Source organism: Chelmon rostratus, chromosome 7 (genome assembly GCF_017976325.1).
Source record: "Chelmon rostratus isolate fCheRos1 chromosome 7, fCheRos1.pri, whole genome shotgun sequence".
Taxonomy (NCBI): domain Eukaryota; kingdom Metazoa; phylum Chordata; class Actinopteri; order Chaetodontiformes; family Chaetodontidae; genus Chelmon; species Chelmon rostratus.
The window spans coordinates 19,912,536-19,938,256 of NC_055664.1; the positions used below are offsets into that span (position 1 = coordinate 19,912,536).

Consider the following 25,721-nt stretch of genomic DNA (forward strand, 5'->3'; position numbering starts at 1 on the left):
TCGATTAATCTGTTAATTCTTTGATTGCTGCAGGTTCAGGCTGTTGCAGGGGCTGAACAGGATCATGCAAAGTGTCCCAAGCATAAAGAGGAAAAGCTAAACTTCACATTATCTCTTTCAGTGGACAAGCACAATAAGATGATATATGAGGATGGAGTGATTTGCACACCAAGTTTCACTCCTCTCACTCTTGCCACCCCACCTACACTAGATGGTTATGTAATTCTGTACCAAGCATTACCTAACACCGCACAACTTGCCAGATGGGGCTCCTCGGGCTGCTGCATATTACCGAAGAGGGGCTCCATGCGCACTCTCACGCCTACCCCATATTCGGCTCCGTGACATTGGAAAGGTCTGGGAACCCCTGGGGCGAAGGTATATTCAAGGCGCGGGCACGAGATCAGTAGTGCGCGCTCCCGGTGGCGAGCGCAGATTCTCGGCAGGCAGTCAGACAGTCGCCTCGCGCCGGGATGACTCCCACACTGCCTCCGCGATGTCGCACCCGAGCTCAGCGTTCACCCTAAACTCACCTACCTCAGGCGGCCGGCTGTAGCCCGTGTGCGCGTCCGGGATCGGCGTTTCTGCAGTGCGATGCTGGCAGCATGTTTCCGCGTCGAGAAGCTCAGCGCGGTGCGGCGTAGAGGAGGCGGCGGAGCGGAGCGACGTGCACGGTTACAGGTAGGCAGCTCGAGCGGAGATCGCCACCAACCACCGCCTGCTGTAGCCTGCAGACATAACTGCACGCTGTCACCATTAACACCTGGTCGTTTGCTTCAGTCGATCATCACTGAAGCTGAGAAATGACCGCGTGTGTGTGTGCGCGTGTGTGTGTGGGCGCAGCTGACCGGTGATCCGTCAGGCCCAACAGGTCAGAGTCCACCGCTGGTGAACTTTTCCCAGTGCTCCCCAGTCGAGGCGGTGCAGAGGACTGGTGATGTGTGCTTGTTTGCATCCCGGCTTTTGAAAACAAACGTGAGTTTATCTGTCGGGGGGGATTTTTGGGGCCGTTTCTCTCTCTGTGAAGCGGTGGGTGGACAGAGAATGACACAGACCGGCGAGATCTGTTGCAGTACAGCGCTACAGCCAAAAAGCCACACATTGGTTTGGTTTTTATCCCACAATTTCACACATTCGAGCTCTCTAAGAGCTGTTGATTTAAGTCTGTGGTCCTTGCTGTGCTGTCGTTTTATTCATTTATTTGTCAATTAATCGATCAGTGATGTCAATGATTTTGACGATTAATCGAGGAAATAACGAGCAGATCGATCAGTAATGACACTAATCATTCGCCAACCTGTTATAAAGCCTGTGCCCACAATCTACAGGGTATGTATGTGTGTTGTTGATTGATCTGATGCAATTAATCATTTAGTCGTCAGAAACAAATATTAATCAGGCACTATTTTTGAATCTATTATTTTTCATTTTCCCGTCAAAACAACTGAACATCTTTTAGTTCCAGCTTCTTGATTGTGAGCATTTCCAGCCCTTAGTTTCTGGGCTGTTGTTAGGACAAGCGCAGTCATCATCTTGGCATTTTTCACTATATTCTGCTTTGTTATTGAACGAATCACAAATCAGCGAATCAAGAAAATAATCTACAGAGAAACCGATCAGGAAAATTGTCGTCCAACAACATGTTGTGAAGCGTTTAAACAAAACTCGTTTGTGTGTTGAGGACAAAATAATTGGTACATGTTGGATTTTTGATATTGATTGACTGGTTGCAGCTGATCAGTTATGAGATTTTTACTGCTTTTCTTCATCGTATGTGATAATAAACTGAATATTTGGGTTTCGGATTGTTTGTCAGACAAAACAAGTGATTTGATGACCTCATCTCAGCCTTTAGGAAATTCAGCCCCATGATATTGTGAATCCTCTGTCTGCAATATTTACAGTACTTGTGTGTGTGTGTTGGAGTGTGTAGGGACAGACGTTTCCATTTTATGATGTAATGGAGTCCAGTGTTACAACACAGTCACAGCCTGAAAGATGGTTGCTACACAGTTGAGTCAACATCTTTCATATAGCTGAACAGGAGCTTTACAGAGGCAGTAATTGTCGCAGGGATGTTGTGTTGGACTGAGCAGGTAACCGTGATCTTCTGGGACTGCCCAGCCAATGGCATCATGGCACACCTGCATCCTCCAGAATCATGTTATGCTCCTAAAATGTTTGTCCCGCTCAGTAAATTCTTGATTTTCTTTTTACCATCATTTGTCTGTTTTAGAGAAGTAAATTTGTGCTAAAAGCAGAAAGGCCTGTTCTTCACTGTAAGGCTTAGCCGACAGATCGGCTTGTTGATTAAATATTTGGGTCTTTGTTGTCTACAACTTAATCGCCCTGCTGTTCACCCCGCTCTCTGCCCTTCATCTGGGATCACTGCGACTCTGAAGGTTGCAGGACAAAGATTGAGCTGTGACACCGACTCAGTGTGAGATGAAATAAAGTTAATCTCACTCGGGTAGATTTCAAGAAGATTAGGGGATCATATGATCACCACCTCCTCCTCCTCCTCCTCCTCCTCCTCCTCCTCCTCCACCCTCGCCAAGTGAAATGAGTGACAAAGCTCCAGGAAAGTTGATTAAAAAAAAATGTTCTGCATTGTGGCTGGCTGAGAGAGCAGCAGCACATAAGGCGGTGTCTGAATCCTGCAAGGTGGAGGAGCAACGATGTCATTGCCTCACTTGCTGCTGCTGCTGCTGCTGCTGCTGCTGCTGCTGCTGCTGCTGCTGCTGCTGCTGATGGTGATGGTGATGATGGTGATGGTGATGGTGGTGATGACGTGGCAAAGCTTGTGGTCAGAGGTTTCTCCGAGGCTTCGTTTTCCCTCCTCGTGTTGCCTCATCCTCAGTCTGGAGGAGCATCAAGTCACGGTGGATGGGGGAGAGAGGTTGCCATGGCAACGGCAGGCCTTTCTCCACTGCGTCTCTCGCTGGCGTTGAGTGCATTCCAGGGCTCCGGATGAGAGCATGAAACCAACTTTCCCCCTCGTTAACAACACGGTCCTGTCGCATCATCTGAGGCAGAGGCGTCAAAATCGAGACATGTTAAAGGTGCAACTAAATCTGCTGCTATTGTTCCTTTTTACTGATAACTGATCACTTTTCTTTGTGTCGCTGCGTCGCTCATAGTGAGAATTAGCAGTCGATTCTGCAGTTGCCATTAACTCTACGGGACTCTGTAGCTCATTGTTTCGGTTTGCCGGCCTGCGACTTTCTCCCAGCTCTCATCTGCATTGTCTTCAGGTGAAGCTGTCAGCTAAAAGCTCTTAACACTGACTCTACGCTGCCTTCCCACCAATAAACAGCAGGCGGACACGGTCAGCGGCTAGCTGGTGAGCAAAGTGGAGCACGAGTCAGATTTTCCCTCAGGGGGTGATGGAGAGTAAATGAATGATAATGTAAGGCTGTGAGATGTGACCAAGAGCTCATATTCCGATGTAGGTCACTTTATAGTGATACATCTCACAATACAGCACAATGAATACATAGTTCATATAAAATAAACACAAATAAAGCTCATTTCCTATTACTTTTTGAATTATATCCTCATATTTGATTTAATACAAGTCGCCCCTCTTTTAGGTACGAGCTCCTGGCTTCGTCTTGGCTGGTCGGAGTCCTTCACTCTCCTCCATGTTTGTTTCTGTCGCCTTCATGCAGATTTCCTGCCTGTGCCGCCTGAAAGAACAGAAACTGTCGTCCAAATGATGGAAAATATTGGTGTAAAGAGTGAGACATATTTTTCTATCCTTGCACGATAAGTATCGCCATACCCCACAACTTAAGATTCATGTGTACATAAGTATGTTTCAAATGCTTTAAGCTTGTTTCTGCAGTTGATATAAGTACTTTTTTGGCATGCTGTTGCATAAAAAAGACTGCAAGCTGCCTGCAGGGGTTTTAAATGCTAATGTTAAAATTGCTTCTGCTTTAGATTGCAACCAAATTCTCCATCGGTTGGAATTTCAAGAATTTCCGAATCTCTCCCTCCACGTTCTCGTATTTGCGGCTGTGTTATAGAAGAGAACAGCTAACAGAGCTAATGACAAACAGCCTTCTTATCACTCACCCCTTCATCACCTGTACAGCCATATGAGCAACATTAGCGTTAACGTGTGCGCTGGTGTCAGGTGAAATGGCAGCTTTCACTGTCCCTCTCCTCTCCTCAGCCTCCGTCCTCTCACACGTGAAGAAGTGTGACTCACTCAGACGCATCTGCTGTGTGTTCTGTAGCTGCAGATATGTAGGCAGCCGTTCTTCATGTCAGCACGCTTGCCGATACCGAGTTCATAAACAGCGTGCGAGATTGTGTAGGCTGGCCTATTTTCACTGCGAGCGCCATGTAGGCCATCGGCTAGCAGGGCAGCATCCCTCCGTGCTTCTCCGCTCTCCTCAGAACATCTGACAGAGAGAGGGTTTTGGATTGTTGCGTCCAGAATGCTTTTGCTTGACTGATGGACAAACAGTGGATAGATGATTTCTGCCTGATTCACAGCAGCGTGTGGGCGGCGTTGATTCCGAGGCTTCGAGCAGTAACCCGGTGTCAGAGAGTTTGTGCCACCTGGTTTGACGTCGTTCGCTTGTTTCTGGCCTGTGATGCTGCAGAAAGTGTCCGTGTGTTTCCTCCCATTCATCTCTGCTAGGGACAACGACACAGAGCAAGATCACCTCCTAAAATCTGAATCTTATTATTATTTTTTTTAAGTTATGACAGCCCTGTCTTTTTATAGCTCAATCTATTTGGGCCATTTCCAAAATAGTCTGCTTTTCATGTGTTGCGGTTCTTGCCATAAGAACACTCCCTCGCTCATGTGTTGACTTCTCTCGCAGGAGAAAACAAAAGCTTTAAGCGGCTTTAAAGGACCCGGCCAACCAGCCTCTTCTGCAATGTGAAGTACAAAATGTTCCTACACTTGAAAAGGCTCGCTGTCTGATGTGGCACAATCAGCAAGGTCAGGCATTGTGCCGCGTACGAAGCGACATTTTTAATCATGGAATGCATGCAGCCGCGAGGAATCTCCGCCGTCCATTAGCACCGCTAAGGCCGAGTATAATAAACGAGGTGGACGTCTTCATGGCTGCGCAGCACACTTTGTTCCTGTTCTCTGCTGTTCCTTTTTAATGCAACCTACTAAAAGGCACTAATTGTATTACAAGTACTCCTCGTGCTTCCAATTCTGCATAATTTGGGTGACACACGGGTCATTCACATGACTTTCCAAACACTTTTTCCCCAAGTGGCCTCTGTGCAACAGTACTTGACGCAACACTTCTCAACAGTAAATTAATTTGCTGCCTGCCTGTGTAATGCTTTGGCTCTCCTCTGGCAAGGTTATGGTGTCTATTAGAGGGGAGATACAGTATGAGATGTGGATAGCGGGGAGCCGATCTGGCCTGTATTCCTGTCTGCATGCTCGCGTTCTGCTGAGTCATGAGGTTTGGTGGAAGTCAGTCAACAGCAACTCGGTGAGGCTGCGGGCCAGAGGGGCTGGTGGGAAACTGCTGCTACAGCAGCGCTCGGGCCTGATGAAGCTGCTCGTTATGTTGATTAGCAGACCTGCTTAGGGAGGAGGTAAAACTGCCTCCTGTTAATTGGAGGGACTTTTTTAAATGCTGTGGCCGGACCGCCGAGCTGAGTTACTGTAGTTTTTTTCAGTAGTTTTTTTTTATTTACTTTGTTTTAAATTTTTGTTTTCATTTCAGTGTAATTAGTTTTCAGGCTTGCTCGTTGTAGTTAAATCTTTATTGCTTAAAACTTTAGTTAGTATTAATTAGTTTAGTTTTTATTAGTTTCAGTATTAATTTTATTTTTTGTAATCATAATATGGGGCCTGTACAATGCAAATACAACACTTTGTGAAGGCAGTTGACTCATATATCTATATAAATCTATAGAAACATATTCAGCAATGCCTCTTCGTGCTTGTTGTGCTGTCAAATTTGACCAAATTTAGTAAAACTAAAGGCTTGTCCTGTAGATTTTCATTAGTTTTGTAATAATTTTAGTTTTCTGTAATTGTTTAAGTTTTATTATTATTTCAATTAACTGAAATGTTTTTTGGTTTTAATTAAGCATAGTCAGCTTGGCTCGGAGGTGTTTGGAGAGGCCTGTTTTTGTTCCCAGATGCCTTAAGGCATTGTTTAACGCTAAGCACCTTCATACATCTGGAAACTGGTTATGGGAATATTGTAGAGGAACATCAGGAAGAGTCCAGTTTTGCTTCGTCGGGACATTCCTGCATTCCTCCTGTTAGTTTACAGTAAATAAAGAGGGGAGTAGTAAGTAGGGAGTCTGGTGAAAGTGTGAGAGTGATGGGGCCGTTGACTGAATATGGTCAAGGCACAATTAGAAGTCTATTCATAAAAAAAGAAGAAGGGCCATATGGATTTAAGTAAACTAACACAAAAATGGGAACAAAGGGGCCAAATCCAAACCATGAAAAACAGCCACAGACCAATAGTACACAGCAGTACTACCTACTGGGCCCGGTTATGAAGTTGTTAGCACCGTTTCCTCTCAGCAAGGAGATTCTGGGTTTGACTTCGCCAGCTGGAGTTAGCGTGTGCTCCCTGTGCCTGGATGAGGATAAGCGGGTATAGATAATGGATGGATGGGCACCATGTGACCAGCTCAGTTTCAGACCCTGGCCAAGGGTCCCTGTATAAGAGTGGGACAAAAGATTAAGTTATAATGTCGGGCCCATCTTAGCTGATATTAGATTTAAATGGTTCAGTAATTTATATGATACATTAAATTGATTAACCACTTATTTAGAGCCCATTTATTTATATGATAAATTGATTAAGCTGGATTTTCTGACCCAGTTTTACAGTATTCAATTTCTATGGGGATACATGAGGGACATTTTTTTGCTTTTGCTGAAAAGAGGTGACAGCATGAACTTGAATAGTTCAGGAGAAAGTAGGAATTGGCCAAGAGGTGTGAACTGACTGCGTGTTTGGTGAACAACATATGAGCTTCAATGGGTTTATGTGATAGGGTTTGATTTTTATCTCAGGGTGGAGTCTTAAAGCGCTTAATTCATGTGCAAATCTAATGCAAATGTTTGTTCATATAATGAAAAAGAGAAGCAAAGGTAACATTATCCAGAATGTTCAAAAATAACATCTCTAAACCTGCAAATGTTATCCAAGGACACTCGCTGACGCTGCTATGACAATCTTGACATTTCCTTGAGGAAGATATGAGTGTGTTTTTGTCTCCGGCTAAAACCTGTCAGGGCTGCTGTGCTATTAAAGGAGCTGATATTCTCATGAAAACCATCCCGCGGATCCTCAGCCTGACATGCATTATCACTGAAGTGGCTCCGAGCGCTGTAGCATGATGTCATCGCAGATTACAGTCTGGGCTCTGTGGATCGTAGCCTTGAGAGTCGCGCACGCTGCAGCCTCAAGTGGGTCGACGTCTGGCGCCTTCATTTCATTGGACTCTTCCTCCTGTCCTCTCCTCTGCCGCCCACCCCCTCTTCCTTCCCCTCCCACTCACGTTTTCTCCACAGCAGGCTGTTGCAGTCAGGCGGCATCATGGAGGCTGGATGTGTGGTTGCCGCGGTGATTGAGAACGCTGCCTCAGGACCCCGGGGTGAACCAGGAAGTAGTGACGTCCTTGAGGGGTGAGTTACTCTCTTTTCTGCGCTTCATGTCAGCTGATGGGAATAGCGTAAAGCCATATGGATGCGTAGTGAGAGCAGTAATGAGATGCCCCGTGAATAAATGCAGTGTAATGCTAAAGCTCCATCAGCGCCAAAGCTCACTGCATTTTCTGTGAATTTAAACGCTCTGAATGTCATTAGTTCTGTCACTGTGGATCACATACATGACACTGTGTGTGTGTCAGTGTTCTTGCCCTGATCTCATCACGCTGAATCACTGTGACAGATCCAAGGCCTGTCTCTCTCCTCTCTTTGTTGCTCATAAAAGTTGAGCTGAATGAACCTCACCCTCCACTCCCGAATACATTGAGTCACATTTCCAGCGAAGGTTTTGTGGAGCACTCCCTCGTGGGAGGACTGCCTTTATGGCTCTCTGAATAGGCGAGATTTGCTTTCCTGAGCACACACAAAAGACGCCGTGGCTTTTTGTTGACCCCATCAAACTGTGAGATGCTACAAATTTTCATCTGCATCAAGAATTTGTTCCTGTCTAAGTGTGATTGGAGAACATGATTATTTTTGCATGTTTTTTATTAATACATTTCCTATTAGACATTCAAACACCACGGGCCTGGCACATTATGTTTTTTGGGCCATGCTGGTGCAATGTCATGATTTGAGCCCAATCCACATTCATCTCCCTCACTTGCTCCCTCTGGTGTATTTGTAAAAAATTACAACTCTGATAGGAAAACCCCCGGACTGCATGGGTGTTAGCGTCACGACATGCCACCTGTCTTGCGTTTTAATTCTTGTGCGTGATGGCCTGTCTGTTTCTGCAGAGGTTTGCTACCACACACTGACCTGGACAAAGACGATGCCTTACCTCAAGCCAGCAACAATAATCCTCCAGAAGAGAAACAGCCACAGGAGACATCCACTGCCATGGTACACGCCTACACACACACAAACACTTAAATAAAAAAAACACACTAGCAGACATGCCGGCCTCCTTCCGTGAGGCTGCACTGGTTTTGTAAGTGATTCACACCATGATGTCACCAGAGCATGATGTCACCGAGGTCACATGCAGTCATCAGTACATTAGTCACAGTGCATCAGAGGATGTCTCACCTGCAGGTTGGGAATGAAAGGTGTTCAGTTTACATCTGGTTACTCCAGTTTTATGTAACAGCTCCACCTTTCCATCATCACCTGCGAGGTGGGAATTACCCTCCTGTTTTTACGATCTAGAGCTCTTTGATGAGGGCCAAAACATCTTCAGGTTTTCAGTTGCACTGTAATTGCAGTTCCAGCTAATCCAACTGCAAACTGGACCAAACAGACAAAACAGTAGAAGACACAAACATTACCATTATAAAACATACATAACAGCATAACAGTAGCTTAAGATGCTATTAGCATATGATAGATCAATAGACGGATAGAGTACTTTATTGATCCCCTAAGGGAAATTGCAGCGTTGCAGCAGCAATTCACATCACAAAACACAGATATGTTACACTAAGCTGACATGAGGTAGGTAAGAAAAAGCACTTTTTTAAAAATATAATACACATGTGCATAAAAACTACTGTACGAGATAGACAAAAAAAGAAATAAAATACAAATAAAGTATATAAATTGAATAAGAATGGATTTACGGTACGATAGACGGATGATAAGTCTCCTCTGCTTGCACAGAGGGGAGTCATTGTAAAATGTTATTGCAGTGGGTAAAAATGACTTCCTGTTGCAGTCCTTACTACAGCGGAGTTGAAGAAACCTCCAACTGAAAACACTCTTCTGTCTGATTAGTAGCTCATGCGGCGGATATGAAGTGTTGTCCATTATGTTGAACAGTTTGCGCAACATCCTTCTCTCAACAACCAACTCCGGGGGCTCCAGAGAAGCCCCCAGCACAGAGCCAGCCCTCTTTATCAGCTTATTCACTTTCTTAGTGTCATTCTGATGTCGCTGCCACAGCAGATGGCTGCAAAGAAAAACTGCACATGCAACAACAGACTGTTGAAAGATCTGCAACATCTTCTTCAAGAAATAGAGTCTGCTCTGTCCCTTCCTGACAGCCACTATAAAATAACATAGCATGGCTTAACATAGCCTAGTATAACATAATATAACATTAGCATTAAACAGCATGAAATAGCGCAACGTAGCTTTGAATTGCACATTAATATAAGCAAAGCATAACATAAAAGTAGCATAACATAGATAAATATAGCAAAGCATAGCAGTACAGTAACATTAGATGGAGTAACGTTAGCATAACATACCTTTACATTGCATGACATTACCAAAACATAACATAAGTATAACACTATCATAACATTGTTATAACGTGACATAAGCGTGATACTTTATTTCATTCTTGTACCAGACTTCTATGTGTCTTTTGTTGCAAAACACTGTTTAATGGTGTTCAGCGTGATTGCTGTTGATGGGTGTAATCGTCTATCAGCCTGCCACCCCATCAGTCCTCCTGTGACTGACTGACGCGTATTGATATGTGCGCTCTCCGTCTGGCAGGTGAGGAGCGACGAAATCACGGAGCACCCAGCCGAGCCCCTCCTGCGCTCCTGCGTCAGCACGGCTAGCATGAAGGTCAAGAACATGAAGAAGTAGGTGCTCCCCGTGACAGCGCTGCTGCTATTATAGGCTGTAAAGCAGGCCTCTTATCCAGGCCAGTGAAAAGAGGGCCTGTAAAATGATGGGCGCGGGACAGACAAACGAGCCAGCCTGCTCTTTCTCTAACCCTGTTCCCTCACGCATAAGCCTAATCTCTCTTTCCTTTCACATCTTTGCTCTCTGTTGCTTTTCTCTCTCTTATGATGCCAGTGTGTTCAATACAGATGAAGTGTTGTTGTGCTGTGTTTTTATTTTAAGGCTGACGTTCCCCAGAGGTCACTTCCCCAGGTTGGCAGAGTGCGCCCATTTCCACTATGAGACTGTTGACTTTGGCAACGTTCAGGTGAGGCCTAAAATACGCACTCTGTGTGTTCTGCAGCAGAGAGTTGCTATGTTTAGCAACTGTGTCTTTGGCTCAAGTTCAGTGGCCCTTTTTGATGAATTTCTCCATAAATGCATCAGTCTTGAAATGCGATGTGGCAGTCCAATCAATACCCTTATTTGTCCTTTGCAGAGAGTCCCGCCCTCATTCTTGCATTTCCTTCTTTTTCCTGAAATGTCACATTAGAGTTGTTAATGTGTCATTTTATCAGGAGGAGCTGCAAAATATTAATTTGTCCAGAATAATACGCCGCCATGCATAAATCATTTCACTATTCCAGATTTTATTAGTCGCATTCCCGTTAAAGCCGTGATCGGATTCCAGCAGTGTGCTAATCCGCTGCATTACAGTATATTAATGTCAGACTCATCTGATCTCTGTAAACATGTGATCCCACCTTATTAGTTGGACTTAAGCATGTGATGTCAACCAGCGAGTCAATGAGGAACAGACGTTTCCTGGATGGACAGCTGGGTCCCACCAGGAATTGTACGAGATGACTCATTTTGAAAGTGAGAATCTGTTCTGACAAAACAAAAAAAGGTTGTGAGGATATGGTGTAATTTTGGGGGGATCTTTAACCAATGCATGCGGTACAGCTCTTTGGATGGCAGTGCCGCGCTGTCTGCGTGTCAGTTAGTCCACTTTGGTGCAGACTGAAATACCTCGACAGCTAATGGGTAGATTTCCATGATTCGTTTTGTGCAGACGTTCCCACAGGCTCCAGAGGATGATCCCAAATGGGTCTGATGATCCTCTGACTCCTTTAGTGCCACCATGAGCCTGACATTGGTGGTTCAGAGATATTGTAACCGTATGGATGCATTGCAGTTTTACTTTTTTCAAATATCCACCAGACTAATGACATTCCCATCAGCCTCAGCTGTACTTTATGTTTAGTGCTAATTAGCAATTGTCAGCATGCTAACAAGCTAAACTAGGAAGGTGGACGTAATAAACATTATACCTGATAAACATTAGCAGTGTCATTTTGAGTATGTTAGCATGCTGACAGTAGCATTTAGCTCACTGTTCCAAGGTATAGCTCTGCAGTGCCACTAGCATGACTGTAGACTGTTCGGCGTGTTTTCATAAACTGTAGTAAACTTAGATTCTCACCAGCAAACTAAAAATTTGGACTTATAGACATTTTTTCAATGTTTAAGTAAGAGTGTATTCGCAGTAAGTGGCTCTTCCACCTCCATGCAGTTCAGCTTTCTTGCCAGCAGAGTGCAGCAGTCGTCTCTTCACAACCAGAAGCTGCCAATGAAGCTACACAAAAGGGTGCATGAGCAGTGCATGCATGCTGTAGGGCTGAAACCCTACATGTAGCGTTAATGGACTACAGTGAGGCAGGCTAGACGGGGGCTTAAATCCCAGGATGCACTTGTTCTGCTGGGTAAATGACCCGGCGTGGTTGCCGTGACTGTGGCGGCTCCATCAGTAGAGTGGAGGCAAATGAAGCAGCACAACGGTCTGGGTGACCTTGAAAAGGTCCACAGGGAGAAGAAAAGCCCGAGCTGAGCTGGAAGAGAAACATGAGTCTGTGGGGGGGGCACGGACACTGAAAGCTGTGCACACCGTCTGCACACACATACACAAACATACAGCTGCATGCAATCTGCTATGTTTATTTTTACTTCTGCTTGTTATTTTTGATTAATTTCTCGACTTAATCTGAGAGATGAGTCTTTGCTCTCGTTGTATCTCCCATGATGCATTTGCCCGCCGTCTCTGTATTCGCAGACAGCGGCGGCAGGAAGGAGGAGGGGTGCTGATCAGGTCTCATGTATCCTAATCGCAGAGTAGCACAAGGACAGCAGACTGCCTCTGTCTGCAGCCCGCCCGACTGATTCCTCTCCAGATTAGCTCCAGTCTCGCCTCGAGACCGGAATGAATGAGAATTGTTTTGAAATGAAGAAGGGTCGTCTATCTATCTTGTGCAGCTTTGCCTCTGTATGACGGATGAGCTTGTGCATCTGTGTGTGTGCCGGTTGAGCCCATTTACTGCCAAACCCCCTTTTGTCACTGCAGAAAGGAGAGTGGTTGAGAGAGAGGGGGAGGGGGAGGGCGACGGAGGCAGGGTACAGGAGAGGGAGGAGGGGGAAGAGATGGAAAGGGGCTTGCAGGAAATGGGGTAAGATGCACAGTGGGAAGCATCCTCTTTTCATATTTTCTGCTTTGAATAGAACAGCGAGCGTGTGGCGACCCTAAGTGAATGAGTATTTTACGTTAGGCGGCAGGGGACGGCACACAGGCGAGCAAGGAGCAGCATTAAAACTCTGCTGCCTTCAGCCAAGACTTGGCTTGTTGGAGGAGCTCACTGGGGTCCAGGACTACGGCTGCACACAAAGAAAGAGCCACTTCCTCCAGCTGCGGATGGATATCTGAGAGGCTTTAGCGGCAGGTAACCTGCACGTGTGGATGATTGTGTATCAGTTTGAGCTTCTGGTGCCATGTTTTTTTGTCAGGAAGTAACGTAATGCAGGCGTTTCTGTGCAGAAGGTTCAAGTCTGAGCTGTGTGTGCGTGTTTTGTTTTGGAGAGAGCGGCGTGAGCATCATAGAGGAAGTGATGCTCAAGCGTGCCTTCAGTGACAACTTTCAGATTTCTGCTGTTTTGTTTCATAATTTAAAATTTGTGGGGTTTTTATTTTGCGCTTCGCCACGAAAGAGTCTTGGTTTTCGTTCTCTGTACGATCCTGCTTCCCATCATGCCTTTAGCCTCCTGCCCCCCCATTTGTACTTAATTCAGATGCTTAGTTCGGGCTATTATTTCAAACAAATCCTTGCAGTGAATAAGAGCTCTTCCATCATGACTTATTCAAGAACAAATTTCTCAATCGGCGTTCCTTGTCAGCCCGATTTGCCGTCTTACTGTTGAGGAGTAACTAGGTCGCTGCGTGTTGTGTAACAGTGTATGTGGATGAGTTGCTAACAGTTATAAATAACCAGAACTTCCAGGCTTCCAGGCCTTTGAAGTCTCTTCTACAGTAATGGCTGTCAATGTATTCCCAAACTCCTGCGAGGCTTTGATCTTCTCAGTTTTGGGGCATATAGAATACTGCTGAGGAGGAGTACCACGCCGCCTTCAAGCGCTCATATCAACTTATGTATTATACATTTCATACTGCAGGATTTATGGTGAAGTGAGAATGTGACTCACATCTCTGGCAGAGCACGTATGCTGGACTTATCTCCAAAATAAACTTTAACTTGTGAGAATACTTGAGAAAATCCTTAAAAAAAATAAATCCGTAGGTCTTTGTTACTCGAGAGGTGAAGGTTTCTACGCTCAAACCCACCACTTGATGGTCTAAAAGCGGTTTTACTATTTAATGGAAAAACAGACCTGGACATGATGTTCTTCTTGTACACCAGGTCACATACAGTGAGGCTGTTGTATTACATGCATCCATTATTTAAAATGTGGGCCCTCACAATTTTAGCTCCTCTGTCTCTCTTTTTTCTGGGTCTCCTCCCTCGCAGTTGGCGTTCGCAGAGGGGCAGAGCGAAGGACCCAAGGCTGGTCTGGACTCCAAAGAGCTGGTCTTTCTGGTCCAGATCACTTGCCAGGTAACGTCACTCATTTCCACTCAGAAAATAGCCTGCATGGTGTAATATCTGTAACTTTTTCCTCACTCTTGCTTCTCCTTTTTTTTCTTTTTCTCTATGTCAGGGTCGGAACTGGCTGGTGAGGAGGTCCTACGAAGACTTCCGGGTGCTGGACAAACACCTACACTTGTGTATCTATGACCGCCGTTACTCGCAGCTCACCGAGCTGCCAAGATACGACACATTAAAGGACACTGTTGAGGTACCAGAGAGCTACAACTCCATCATTGTCTGTGATATAAGTTACTCACAGATTAGGGATGAAGCTTCATTAACACCTTGGATTTATCTGTTCTATGTTAGTTAGAAGACTTCACTAAACCTTGGCAATCTTGTGTCTCCATTCAGACGGTAACCAAGATGTTGGCCACCTACCTGTCCCGCTTCTCCGCCATTGCTGACAACAAGATCAACTGCGGTCCAGTACTGACATGGATGGAGGTATCTTCTTATCAGCTGTTCCTTCCTTCATATTTAATCTTCGCTATTAACGTGAAAGGAGCAGCTGCAGTCACACAGAAACTGGAGAAAAGACTTCGTGCTTCAGGAACAGCTTTGTGTTTTAAATCTGTTTCTGGATGAACAGCCAGCTCCCTCACAGCGGTGCCACGTTTGTGCACAGCACTGAGGCATGCGCAGTGCCACTCTGCAGCTGGAGATGCTGTGGGTGTGCTAATGCTCTGAATTATGAAAATTAAATGTTGTGGGGTTTTGGTGTGTTATTTTTTGCTTTAGTTTTTAATACTCACGTGGGAGGAGGCTTAAATACACGTTTGTGTTGCCTCTTTTTTTTTCTGGATTCGAAATCCAACACAAGGTAATTATATGATTGGCTGAAGCATTGGCTAGACAAGCCTACAGTCAATACCAGGAGAAATGCTAATAAAACCACACTGCTGTAACAAATTTTATTGCTGCTCATGTGGAAAATACCAATTATTGTGCATTGTCTCCCTCTATCACTTCAAATGACGAGAATGCTTCTCTCTGCTTCTCCAGTCTTTTGCGCTACTCTTGGCCAGCACAACAACAACGTGGCCGAAATGTATTTCTTCAAATGTCGGGGTGTCACTAATGTCATTCTATCCTTTTCCAGATCGACAACAAGGGGAACCACCTGCTGGTTTCTGAGGAATCATCAATCAACGTCCCTGCCATCGCTGCTGCCCACGTCACCAAGCGCTACACGGCCCAGGCCGCAGACGAGCTGACCTTCGAGGTGACCTCTATCGCTTAAGACTTAAGAGAAACACATTTCCGATCCCATCTCAATGCTTCTTTAATGATCATCACTCACCTCTGTGATCCAGGTGGGAGACATCGTGTCAGTCATCGACATGCCTCCTAAAGAGGACACAGGCTGGTGGAGAGGGAAGCATGGCTTTCAGGTGAATCTGCTGTTGTTGTGGTCATATCAGGTGGACGGTAGCTCTGTGTTCATTGTGTGGTGAGAAACGGAGCTGAGGAGGACTGTTGGGGCTCGTGTTGTTAGACCAGGAGGTGGAGGAGGAGGAGGCTGGAATGGATGAATGAGGCCTCAAACACGTTCTTTGGAAGTTTTTGCCGGCTGAAATCCAAACACATTCCTCCTTTTAAGATAAACTGTAGCTCTGCTGTGGTGTGGTGTGATGTGATGGAGTTCGCTAGCAGCCCAAAATTACATTTTATTCTTTGTATGTAACAGGAAAAGGGAGAAAAAGAGGGATTTTGATATAAAAAGCGCAAAAATATGTATAAAGTCATCACAGGGACACAGGATGAGATATTTAAAGATTTTTTATTTCACTGTGTTTTTAAGTAAAAGGTTCATCATACAAATTACATTGCTTGGTTTCATATGTGCTTGTGAATCACACATGTCACTGCATATGAGTGACACCCTAAGACGCTTTGCACAATAATGCAAAAACGCTATTTTCAGCCTGAGGCAGCTTGTACCCTCATGCTTACTGACCTATTTCTGCACCCCCACCCAGCACCAACCCCCCCCCCCCCCCCCCCCCAGCTGGTCCTTTGAACTTACAAGTGTTGTCACCATCTATGTGTTCCTCTTCACGCCGCTCATCCTCTTCTGTTGACTCGCAGGTCGGTTTCTTCCCCTGCGACTGTGTCGAGCTGATAAACGACAAGATTCCCCCCAGTGTTCAAAGCTCGGTGCCGAAGCCAGGTACTGTTCAGAGTCTGTCTGTCCTCCTGTTTGATCATTTATTTAATACTTGCTCCCGGGATGTGAGACAGATTGATTTAAAGCGGCTGTTATATGTGTGTGTGTGTGTGTGTGTGTGTGTGTGTGTGTGTGTGTGTGTGTGTGATCTTAATCAGTGTGTAAGAAGCACGGGAAGCTGGTAACATTCCTGCGGACCTTCATGAAGTCTCGCCCGCCACCTCAGAAGCTGCGGCAGCGCGGCATCCTCAGAGAGCGAGTGTTTGGCTGTGACCTGGGAGAACATCTCCACAACTCAGGACATGAGGGTAAATTATTCCTACAACGGCGTCTTGGTTTTTCTTCACTTATTTTCCATCCTGTAATTCTTACCTGCTGGCAGTTCGCACTGAAATGATTCACATTCTAATATTATAAATACCCCAAGCGGGGATTACCCAGTGAATCTGCTGCCTGTATAGTGGATTTGTGATACGTAGCGGTGCTGTTTGATGTGAAGTGAGTCGGTGGTGTGAATGACTATTTTATGTTTGCCAGCAGGATGTGCTGCTGCGCAGATTCCTTGTAGATTTGCCAGGAACTGTGTCTTTATTTCTGTTTTCTCAGACGTGTTGAAATGCCTGTGGTGTGACAGAGGCAAAGCTCGCATTTTTTTAACCGTTTATCTCATGAAATGCCAGTTTATGCAGAGTATTGGATTAAAGCTACATGGGCACCACGTATTGTTTACTGACACATTGTCTCAGGTTGTGTGCGTCAAAGCAGGGCTGGAGCTACCATACAGTGAGGTTGTGTCCTTTTGGTATTTTATAGGGTAATTCCAGTAGTTTTTAGACCAATTTATGTTCAAATTAGACCATTTTAAGACATCAGTAAATTAAACAAATCTGGATTCAACGGTGCACCTGGAGTCCCAAATGATGATGATGATGATGATGTGTTTAACTTGTGTGCACAAAATACTAACTTCACCTGAAACCCTGGCTAAGCTGCAGGTAATGAGCTATAGTCAGATTATTTGATTTGGGGTGATTGTTAGAGGCCTTAAAAGGTAAAACTTTTGAGAACAATTGAGAAAAATGCAGAAAATTAGTAATTTTGTGCAGGAGAAGTGTTTTTTTTATGCTGTTAATGATTACCCCTCAGACTTATCTTGCAACCTCTTGGTTAGGAGCTGCTAATATAGACTGATTCGATATTCATACCATTCATGATATGAGCAGAACTGAAATAGTAGAGATTACACATGACGTATCTTGATGTTCCAGATCAGAGAAACTTTCCTTGCTAAAACGTAGTAGCTCAATGAAAGTGCAGCGATCTCGGAGCACTACATCTTCTGCTGCAGCCTTTTGAACAGCAGCTTCATGCCTCAGCTGTCTCTCATGACGCTCTACTGTCTCCTGTAGTCCCGCAGGTTGTTAAGAGCTGTGCCGACTTCATAGAGAAACATGGAGTCGTGGACGGAATCTACAGACTGTCCGGGATCTCCTCCAACATCCAGAAACTGAGGTTTGTTCTCATTTTGTTTGTTATATTGATGAGAATTTGAACCCCAAATCATGTCTGATACAGGGTGTTATCTTGTTAAACAACAGCCTGACGAGTGCAGGGCTGCAAATGAGTGTTTGCATGTCAGACCACTTGCTGGAGAACTCAACACTCACAAGTTTCTGTGTGGCATTATGGACTGACCTGATCCACTAGCAAGCACTGATTATGAAGCAGTAATTGGAAATACACAGAGCTCACTATCAACATGATGGATGCTGCTCTTCAAGTGTTGCTTCTTGAGCTGCATCTTCTGAAATCCATCAAATACAATTTGATTCAAGCTGTGCAGCTCTGAATGGCTGTAATGATTTTCTCATCTATTTCATGCTTGCCAGGAGGAATTCAAGAACCGAACCGCCATTAGTAGATAAAGTGGAAGGCGCATAATCTGATGGGGTGTTGGCAGCCAATCAAAAGGGATTTTCTCACATGAAAAACTTGTTGACCGTTGTACATCACATCTCAATGTTTCAGGGGAATTAGAAATGCTTGTTGACTTGTTGATGATCTCACAGTTTATAGGCATTAAGGATACTGAAGGACCTTCTTTCTCTTCTAAACTGTTAATTATATTGTATTTTTTAGTTTGAGGAGGAATAACGTTAAAGATGGGGAATAGATGGCAACCATGCTTTATTCGTTTGCATTGAATATTTTACAGATTTGGCCGCTTTGAGCAGTATTAGCGACGTAAGCCAGAGGATTTGAAAAGAAATCTCATTAAAAGTAGCTTACAGTGTTAAAATGTCCTCTTTGTTTTTTCATGCCGACAGATGGGCAGTAGGATGACTCCCACTCTGTTCTATATCTATATCTTCTTCTTTCTGTCATGTAGGCACGAGTTTGACTCAGAACAGATCCCAGACCTGACCAGAGACGTCTTCAGACAGGATATCCACTCGGTGGGCTCCCTCTGCAAGCTGTACTTCAGAGAGCTGCCCAACCCGCTGCTCACGTACCAGCTCTACGACAGATTCTCAGTAAGGACCAGAGCGGTGGAACTGGGGCAGGGAATTATGCTGGAGATAAATAGGGGAATGGAAACTGGCATAGCTGTTAAGCATGCTGAAGAGAAAAGGCTGCAGAGGACAAATGTTCTGTTACTCAGTGATAATCAAAGAGCCGGAGAAACAATGTAAAATTTAAATGTTCGGCTCATTTTTAAGTGCTGCTCGAAACGGGGTCATTGCATTGCACTGAGCTTTCTAGGAACAGCAGGGGATGTGCACGCTAAAACCGAATAGCAGATTAAGTGAGTCCAAACACTGGCTGCTCTGAATATAAAAGAGGGGGGAAGGAGAGAAGTTAAGGCGACTCCCTCTGCTGTGATTATCAACCCACTCAGTGACGTGACGCTTTATCCCCTGTCTTCACAGGAGGCCGTGTCCGCGGCCACAGATGAGGAGAGGCTGGTCAAAATCCACAATGTCATCCAGCAGCTGCCGCCTCCACATTACAGGTCAGGTTCAAAGCTCGATGTTGCACCCTGGTGGACTGAAGTGGAATTGTTTGATTTTTGCATCAAAACACCTCGAACTGTCAGTGCTGCAATGCCAGATTTGATCGTTTTTTCTTACATCTCAACCACATAGAAAATCCTGCCCTCAGACGTGAAACTCTGCTTTTAATATGTTCCAAAAATGGCGATCTGATCACTTACGAGTACAGCATAACAATCTTGCTTTGCATAGGCTTTTCTTAATAACGTCTATGCAAAGTGACATAATCCTCACCTGTTCTGTGACATTTCTGACTCAGCCTGCTAGTAACAAGGAGGTTGGGTCATCTATACTGTACCTGTACTCTACTCCTGTGACCCTGGATAACTTTTTTTAGTGTCTAAAACGTAATATTTTTGAATTTGCCTTTGTTTATCTGCAGGACTCTCGAGTACCTAATGAGACATCTCTCTCACCTGGCCACCTTCAGCTCCACCACTAACATGCACACTAAAAACCTGGCTATTGTCTGGGCACCTAACCTCCTCAGGTGACTTTTGAACTGTCATTCTAAATGTATGGCTCCATGCAGACTGTTAAACTGGCACCATTAACGCCAAAAATGCTGTTTCCTTGTAGTGTTTCTGTGACAGTGAACTGGGGCATGTCTCAGTGGCCCTGTGAAATAGGTTGTGCTGTGCTGTAACTGTGTTTCAGGTCCAGACAGATCGAGTCGGCCTGTTTTAGCGGCACAGCGGCGTTCATGGAGGTGCGTATCCAGTCGGTGGTGGTGGAGTTCATCCTCAACAACACTGAGGCTCTCTTCAGCCCTAAACTCAATGCCATCATACGGGAAAGCACAGGTAGGTCCAAACAGAAGCAAAATGACATGTGGCATCCATTCTGAGGTTACCTGCATTTCTGACACACTCAAAATGCCTCACTTTTAGGTAACAACACCTTATCCAGGCCTAAGTCCCTGCTGGTCTGCTCCCCATCCACAAAGTTACTGTCTCTGGAGGAGGCCCAGGCTCGCACTCAGGCACAGCTGGGCTCCCCGGCCACCACCCCCTGCCTCACCCACAGTGACTACATCGAGGTCGGGGAGGGACCCGGAGCTCTGCTCGGCAAGTTCCACACAGTCATCGAGCTCCCGATGGAGAGGTTAGTCACATTCTGTAGTGCTGAAAGAGTCATTAATCAAATGGTAAGTTGCATTCTGCTCTTACGTTACAGTGTCCCAACTTTTTGGGAATCAGGGTTGTATTAAAATGTGTCACATGTGAGGATTTGCTGCTCTTCTTGAATCCGCTAAACTATGAATCAGTTTAAATCTAATGAAAGGAGTCTGTTTTTTTAGTTTTTGATGTTTTGTTTCTGTCATTTTTATCTGTTCCTGCTTGTGTCAGGTAACTGCCACCTCTGTTAGACGGGTGTTGAAGATGATTTGTTTCTGTGTTGTAGCAACAAGCGGCCTCCAGCTAAAGCTAAGAAGTCTCCTGTGGGGAACTGGCTCTCCTTTTTCCACCTGGGCAAGTCCCAGTCTGTGTCCAAACGTAAACTGAAGCGACACCCCAGCGAGCCTAACGAGATAAAGAGCATTGCACTGCCAGGTCAGATCACTGCTGCTGTTACACATCCAGAAAACACGAAGCCTCTGTGACTTTCAAAGCTTCTCTTTACGAACTTTCCTGAACTAATCTTCAACTAATCCTGCCAGTTCAATGTGTTTGAAAGTTGTTATTTTACAAGTGGTGGGGGTTCATTTTATTGTGTCAAACAATTTTCACACTTGCAGGTGGAAGAGGAGATAGTGGCACATTGCGCTCTACCAAAAGTGAGGAATCTCTCACCTCTTTGCACAATGTGGAAGGTAATTATGTATTAAAATCGTACATTTTGAGCACTGAACTGGCTCCCGGTCTTTTAAATTGTCTTGATTTTTGAAGACTTGGTCTAAATATGCATGTGTTTTCGTACCATCCCAGGGGAACCTCCGAGTTACCACCCCCGCAGGCCTCGTTCGACCAGTGGGGCCATTTCTTCTGTCTGTAGAGACGACCTACGCAACACCAGAAGTAAAGACGACCACCGAAGCCACCCACAGAATGAGAGTCACAACGGTGCTGAGCGTGTGCGCACTGCAGCGTGTATTTCACCTCCACACCAGGAGGACGATCTCGATCTTTGTCCGCCCGCTGTAGGCATCTCTACTTTGGACTTTGACCCCATGTCTTTTCAGTGCAGCCCACCCTCAGCAACGCCTGGGCTGCAGCGCAACAAGGACGGGAGTAAATGGAGGAAGAGCGCAGGGTGTTCCAGTGAATCAGAGCCCATCTCCTCTCCTAACAACAACATTAGCTGCTCTCAGTCTCCAGATATCAGCCCGCTTCTCGGTGGGAAGAAGGTTACGTCTAAGCCGCTCTCTCCTAAACTCAGGAAGAAGTCTTTTAAGACACAAGCAGATGTTCAGAATGCATCTGCCTCTCCTCCACCTCCTCCGTCTTCCTGTCCCCCTGTGGAGAAGTGTGAAGCTCTGTTGGCAGATGGAAAGGTGCAGAAAGCGCCCTACCAACACTGCAGCCCACTCAGCACAGCGAGCCAAGCATCAGCCCTGACTGACCTCAGTCAGTCTGCGCAGAACCTGCCTGATTCAGGTCAGTACCACTCCTCTTTAAAGTCTTACATAACATTTACTATAGTTAGTACCTATTTAAATAATAATGCATTCTGTAGTTTCTTATGAAAGCTTTTGTGTCTTGTCCCATCATGTCTTACCATAGCTTTGTTTGTCCTGTCATACTGTAGCGTTGTTTGTCTTATCCCTCCCCAGGAACAGATAGACTTATGAGTTCAGTGTCTGTTCTCCCTCCTCACCCTCCCTTGACGAGTGCTGCCCGAAAGTTGGCTCTGGCTCTGGCTGAATCCGCCCAGAAGGCCAGCAGCGGCTCCCAGAGAAGAAACAACGTCCCATCGCACCCTCTCCAGAGACAGGAGGCTCCTCACGCCCAGGACAGACTGCCTCGGCCCTCTGTTCTCGATCTTAAAGTGTATCCCCAGGAGTACTGCGGCCCTCCCGTCTCCCCTGTTTCCCAGTGGCAAACATCAGTGCACAGCCCTGTGGAGAGCCAGTGCTGCCCTCATCCTCATTTCCTTCCTGCACACCTCGCCTCGGAGCCGTCGCAGGTCACCGACGGACAGGAAAGCATGTGCAATTTCACACCTAATGTCAGCCCGCTCGGGTCAGGGAGTTTGGATGAGGGCAGCGCCGAGAGGAGGGACCGCAGAGAGGAAAACGAGCTTAGAGATGTCACACAAGCAGAACCCACTTATCAGAGCGTTGGCGTGTCAACACCCACCCAACCAGTGTGCTCCACTCAGAGCCCCTCTGCTTCTCCTGTGTATGTGAACACCGACTCTATCAATGTATTTAATTTCCGCGCTGTCCTGGCAGAGACCTCCATGCCTGCCTCAGTCGAGGAGGTCCTTCCACGTCCACTACAGCCCTCCTCAGCCCATCACTACAGCCCAGAGGAGGACAGGCCTGTAGGCCTGGTTGAGGACGTCTACAGCAATCATCATCATCATTATCATCATCGGCCGATTCAAACAGGACGAATGCCTGCGCCTTACTGCCCTCGGCCCGATGCTCTGCCACATCGTCTCGTGGGGCCGAAGAGCATGTACAGACAGTCCTCGGAAAGCCGATACAGCACTTTAGGGTTAAGGCACCCTTTGTCACCTCAGTACAGACGTTACCATAGAGATGAGCACCTTATCAGTGGCTGCCACAGGCAGCAAAGCCCATGGCAGAGGTCAGAAGATAGAATGGTCGGGCACCCGGCCATCCGGAGGGCTCGCTCCTTCCATGCCCCTCAGATTAGTCACTACGAGCTGGCAGAGACAGAAGTCCTGCCCCCTGACACCATGTTTTATGTCGAGCAAACGTCGAGCCAGGAAGCGCCCTATCAGAGGCTGATTCAGACCGGCATCCACTCCGTTCGGCCGCAGTTTGAGAACACACATGCTGACTATCGCTACAGCCCCTATTCTGATATGAGCCCAGCAGACGCCTCCCACTATTATGCAGAGCCCTGCCGGCAAAGTGGTATCCGACACAGTCAGTCCTACACCATGCGTTCCACAAGGGAGAGCGGACAGTCAGATTACTACAACTACTCTCCACGCCGCGTCACTCCTGTGAACAGGGAGCTTTACATACAGAGCAGGGACACCGTTGTTTACGAGGCCAGAGATGCAGAAGTTTTTGAAAGAGTCGTATATCAACCAGTCAAGCAGGAGAGTAAATCCAGACGTAAAAATACATGTCCAGCTGCGTCTCCTTACGAGAGCCCCGTCTCGCCGACTGACACAGGAAGCAGAGACATAATGCACACAAGAAGCAAGTCCGACCCTGGAAACGCCTGCCTCCTCTCCACCAACAGGACAGAAAATCTAAATGTTGTGGTAGCTACATCCCCAACTACCGTGAGGTCTCAACAGGCCGACCCCGAGGTCCTCAGGCAGCAGTATGGCCACAGGTCGAGTGCAGAGCCGGGACCATCCAGGCGCATTCAGATCAAGCAGCAGCCGCCGCTTCGCAAAGTCCCCTCGCTTCCTGAGAGGGGCTGTCCCAACGTCAAGAACGTCGAGCACAATAACAGAAGCCATACACGAGGTCACGACCCCGATCGGTCAATGATGACCAACGCCGTCAACAGCTACTCTGGTATTGTGAAACCCAGCATCCTCAGGAGATCTGGCAGGTCGCAGAGCACCAGAGAAAATCGTCACCACTATCATCACCACGCCAAATCCCCCCAGGATCTTGAACATCTGGGATCCTTTTCCACTCAGCCCAACAGAAGGACTCAGAGCACTAAAGTCAGGCCCACACAATATGACCACATGGAGGGGTATTACGCGGCGCCCAAACCTAAACCCACAAGATCCGGTAAAGCTGTGGCAGGATATTTGCCTGGCCAGGGCTGCATGTCCCCCCGCGGGCACAGACTGCTGTCCAAGGCTCTGGGTCACGAGGCTTTTTATCATGCTGCACTGAGATCAGAGGCCGGGGTCTACGAGTGATTCTGACTACTGGTTTTATCTGATTCCAAATCGGGGCCAAAGGAGAACAGCACTTTATCCTCTGCCAGACCAACAGACTGTTGCGTTGAAAGTGTGTTTGTTTTAACCTTCAGGAGCTGCTAAAAAGTGTGAAGTGAGGTTGCTGCTGGGGATCATTCTGTCGCCATCGCTGGTAGTTTCATATTTTGCGATGGCTTTTGAGGGAGCTCAAAGGGAACAAGTGAATCGTATGCAGACACTGTCTTAAATTTAGAGATTTGAAAGTAACAGAGAGGCATGTTTGAAAAAAAATGATGGCTCATATATTTTATTTAACGTCTAAACAACAAGAGATGGAAAAATAAAGTAACTGGTTTTATTAATATGATTTCAGTATAGGAATGTGTAAAAATAACATTCATTTTAAGTGTATTATATTTGTATAAATAACACACTGCTAACATGTGGCCAATGTACTGTACATCTTGTTTTTTATTCTAGTCTGCTGAGACTCCAACAAGCACTTTTGAGGATAACTGTATGAAACACATTGTCTTAACGTGGTGTACATGAAGCCTCTTGATATACAGTATATATTTTTTTCTGTAAGAAACGGCTTGCTTTGAATCATCGTTAAATACTAAATTAGCACTTTTGGGGGTTTAAATGGAAGATAACCTCGTGGTTTCTGATGTTTTGCTTTTTTTTCTTTATTACACATTGTATAATGCAACCTTAAAATAACAATGATGAGTTCTGTTAAGGTCAAAGCTACCGTGGCGAAATATGCTAGACATGCAGTCAATGCAAATTAGCTCATTCAGTTAGGTGAAAAAGTGTATTTTGTATGGCATTGTGGTTTTGTCACAACAATGAAAATTTCTCTCCTCTTTTAGGGAACTTTTAACAACGTGGTGTTTTACATGAATTATGATGTTGTTTTATTCATTAAAGATGCTATTTCAAATCCAAACATGTAGATGAGGATATTCTGTTAAGACATGTCAAATGCATTATTTTAGTGAGAGTCTTAAATAAAATAAAGATATATCAGTGATCATAGTTTGTAACTCTTTTGTCATGTGTATATTTTAGGAGAAAGAATTGGAGATGTACATATTTTGCAGTCGTTTTAAGGTGTCAACCCTCACCCAAAGGAAAACTCCAAAATTATGTTTGTTTGGTTTTAATTACGTCTAGGGCCTACAATACCCACAATGCACCACAACAAA

General features: G+C 45.7%; 1 protein-coding gene across 3 annotated transcripts; it reads left to right on the plus strand.

The window, feature by feature from the left end:
• The first annotated feature begins 251 nt into the window (after positions 1-251).
• Positions 252-25,513, plus strand: arhgap32a (Rho GTPase activating protein 32a). Of its 3 annotated transcripts, none has more exons than XM_041940380.1 (22): positions 252-378; positions 7,535-7,645; positions 8,467-8,572; positions 10,172-10,263; positions 10,529-10,613; positions 14,140-14,226; positions 14,330-14,467; positions 14,614-14,706; positions 15,362-15,484; positions 15,576-15,653; positions 16,351-16,432; positions 16,588-16,737; positions 17,839-17,941; positions 18,819-18,963; positions 19,360-19,442; positions 19,865-19,972; positions 20,140-20,285; positions 20,373-20,586; positions 20,887-21,035; positions 21,221-21,295; positions 21,411-22,079; positions 22,256-25,513. In XM_041940380.1, the coding sequence occupies exons 2-22, from the start codon at positions 7,557-7,559 to the stop codon at positions 24,508-24,510; spliced, it is 5,070 nt and encodes a 1,689-aa protein (XP_041796314.1). In that variant the 5' UTR covers positions 252-378; positions 7,535-7,556; the 3' UTR covers positions 24,511-25,513. The 3 variants fall into 3 exon arrangements, with proteins under 3 accessions (XP_041796314.1, XP_041796313.1, XP_041796312.1); XM_041940379.1 differs by lacking the exon at positions 252-378 and adding an exon at positions 478-681 and having other exon boundaries at positions 7,532-7,645; XM_041940378.1 differs by lacking the exon at positions 252-378 and adding an exon at positions 478-681.
• The last annotated feature ends 208 nt before the right edge of the window (positions 25,514-25,721 follow it).

Coding starts and splice junctions, on each gene's coding strand:
- arhgap32a (XM_041940380.1), top strand. CDS start 7,557: ATGGAGGCTGGATGTGTGGTTGCCGCGGTGATTGAGAACGCTGCCTCA. Junction 14,468..14,613: donor CATTAAAGGACACTGTTGAG/GTACCAGAGAGC, acceptor GTCTCCATTCAG/ACGGTAACCAAGATGTTGGC. Junction 19,973..20,139: donor TGGGCACCTAACCTCCTCAG/GTGACTTTTGAA, acceptor ACTGTGTTTCAG/GTCCAGACAGATCGAGTCGG.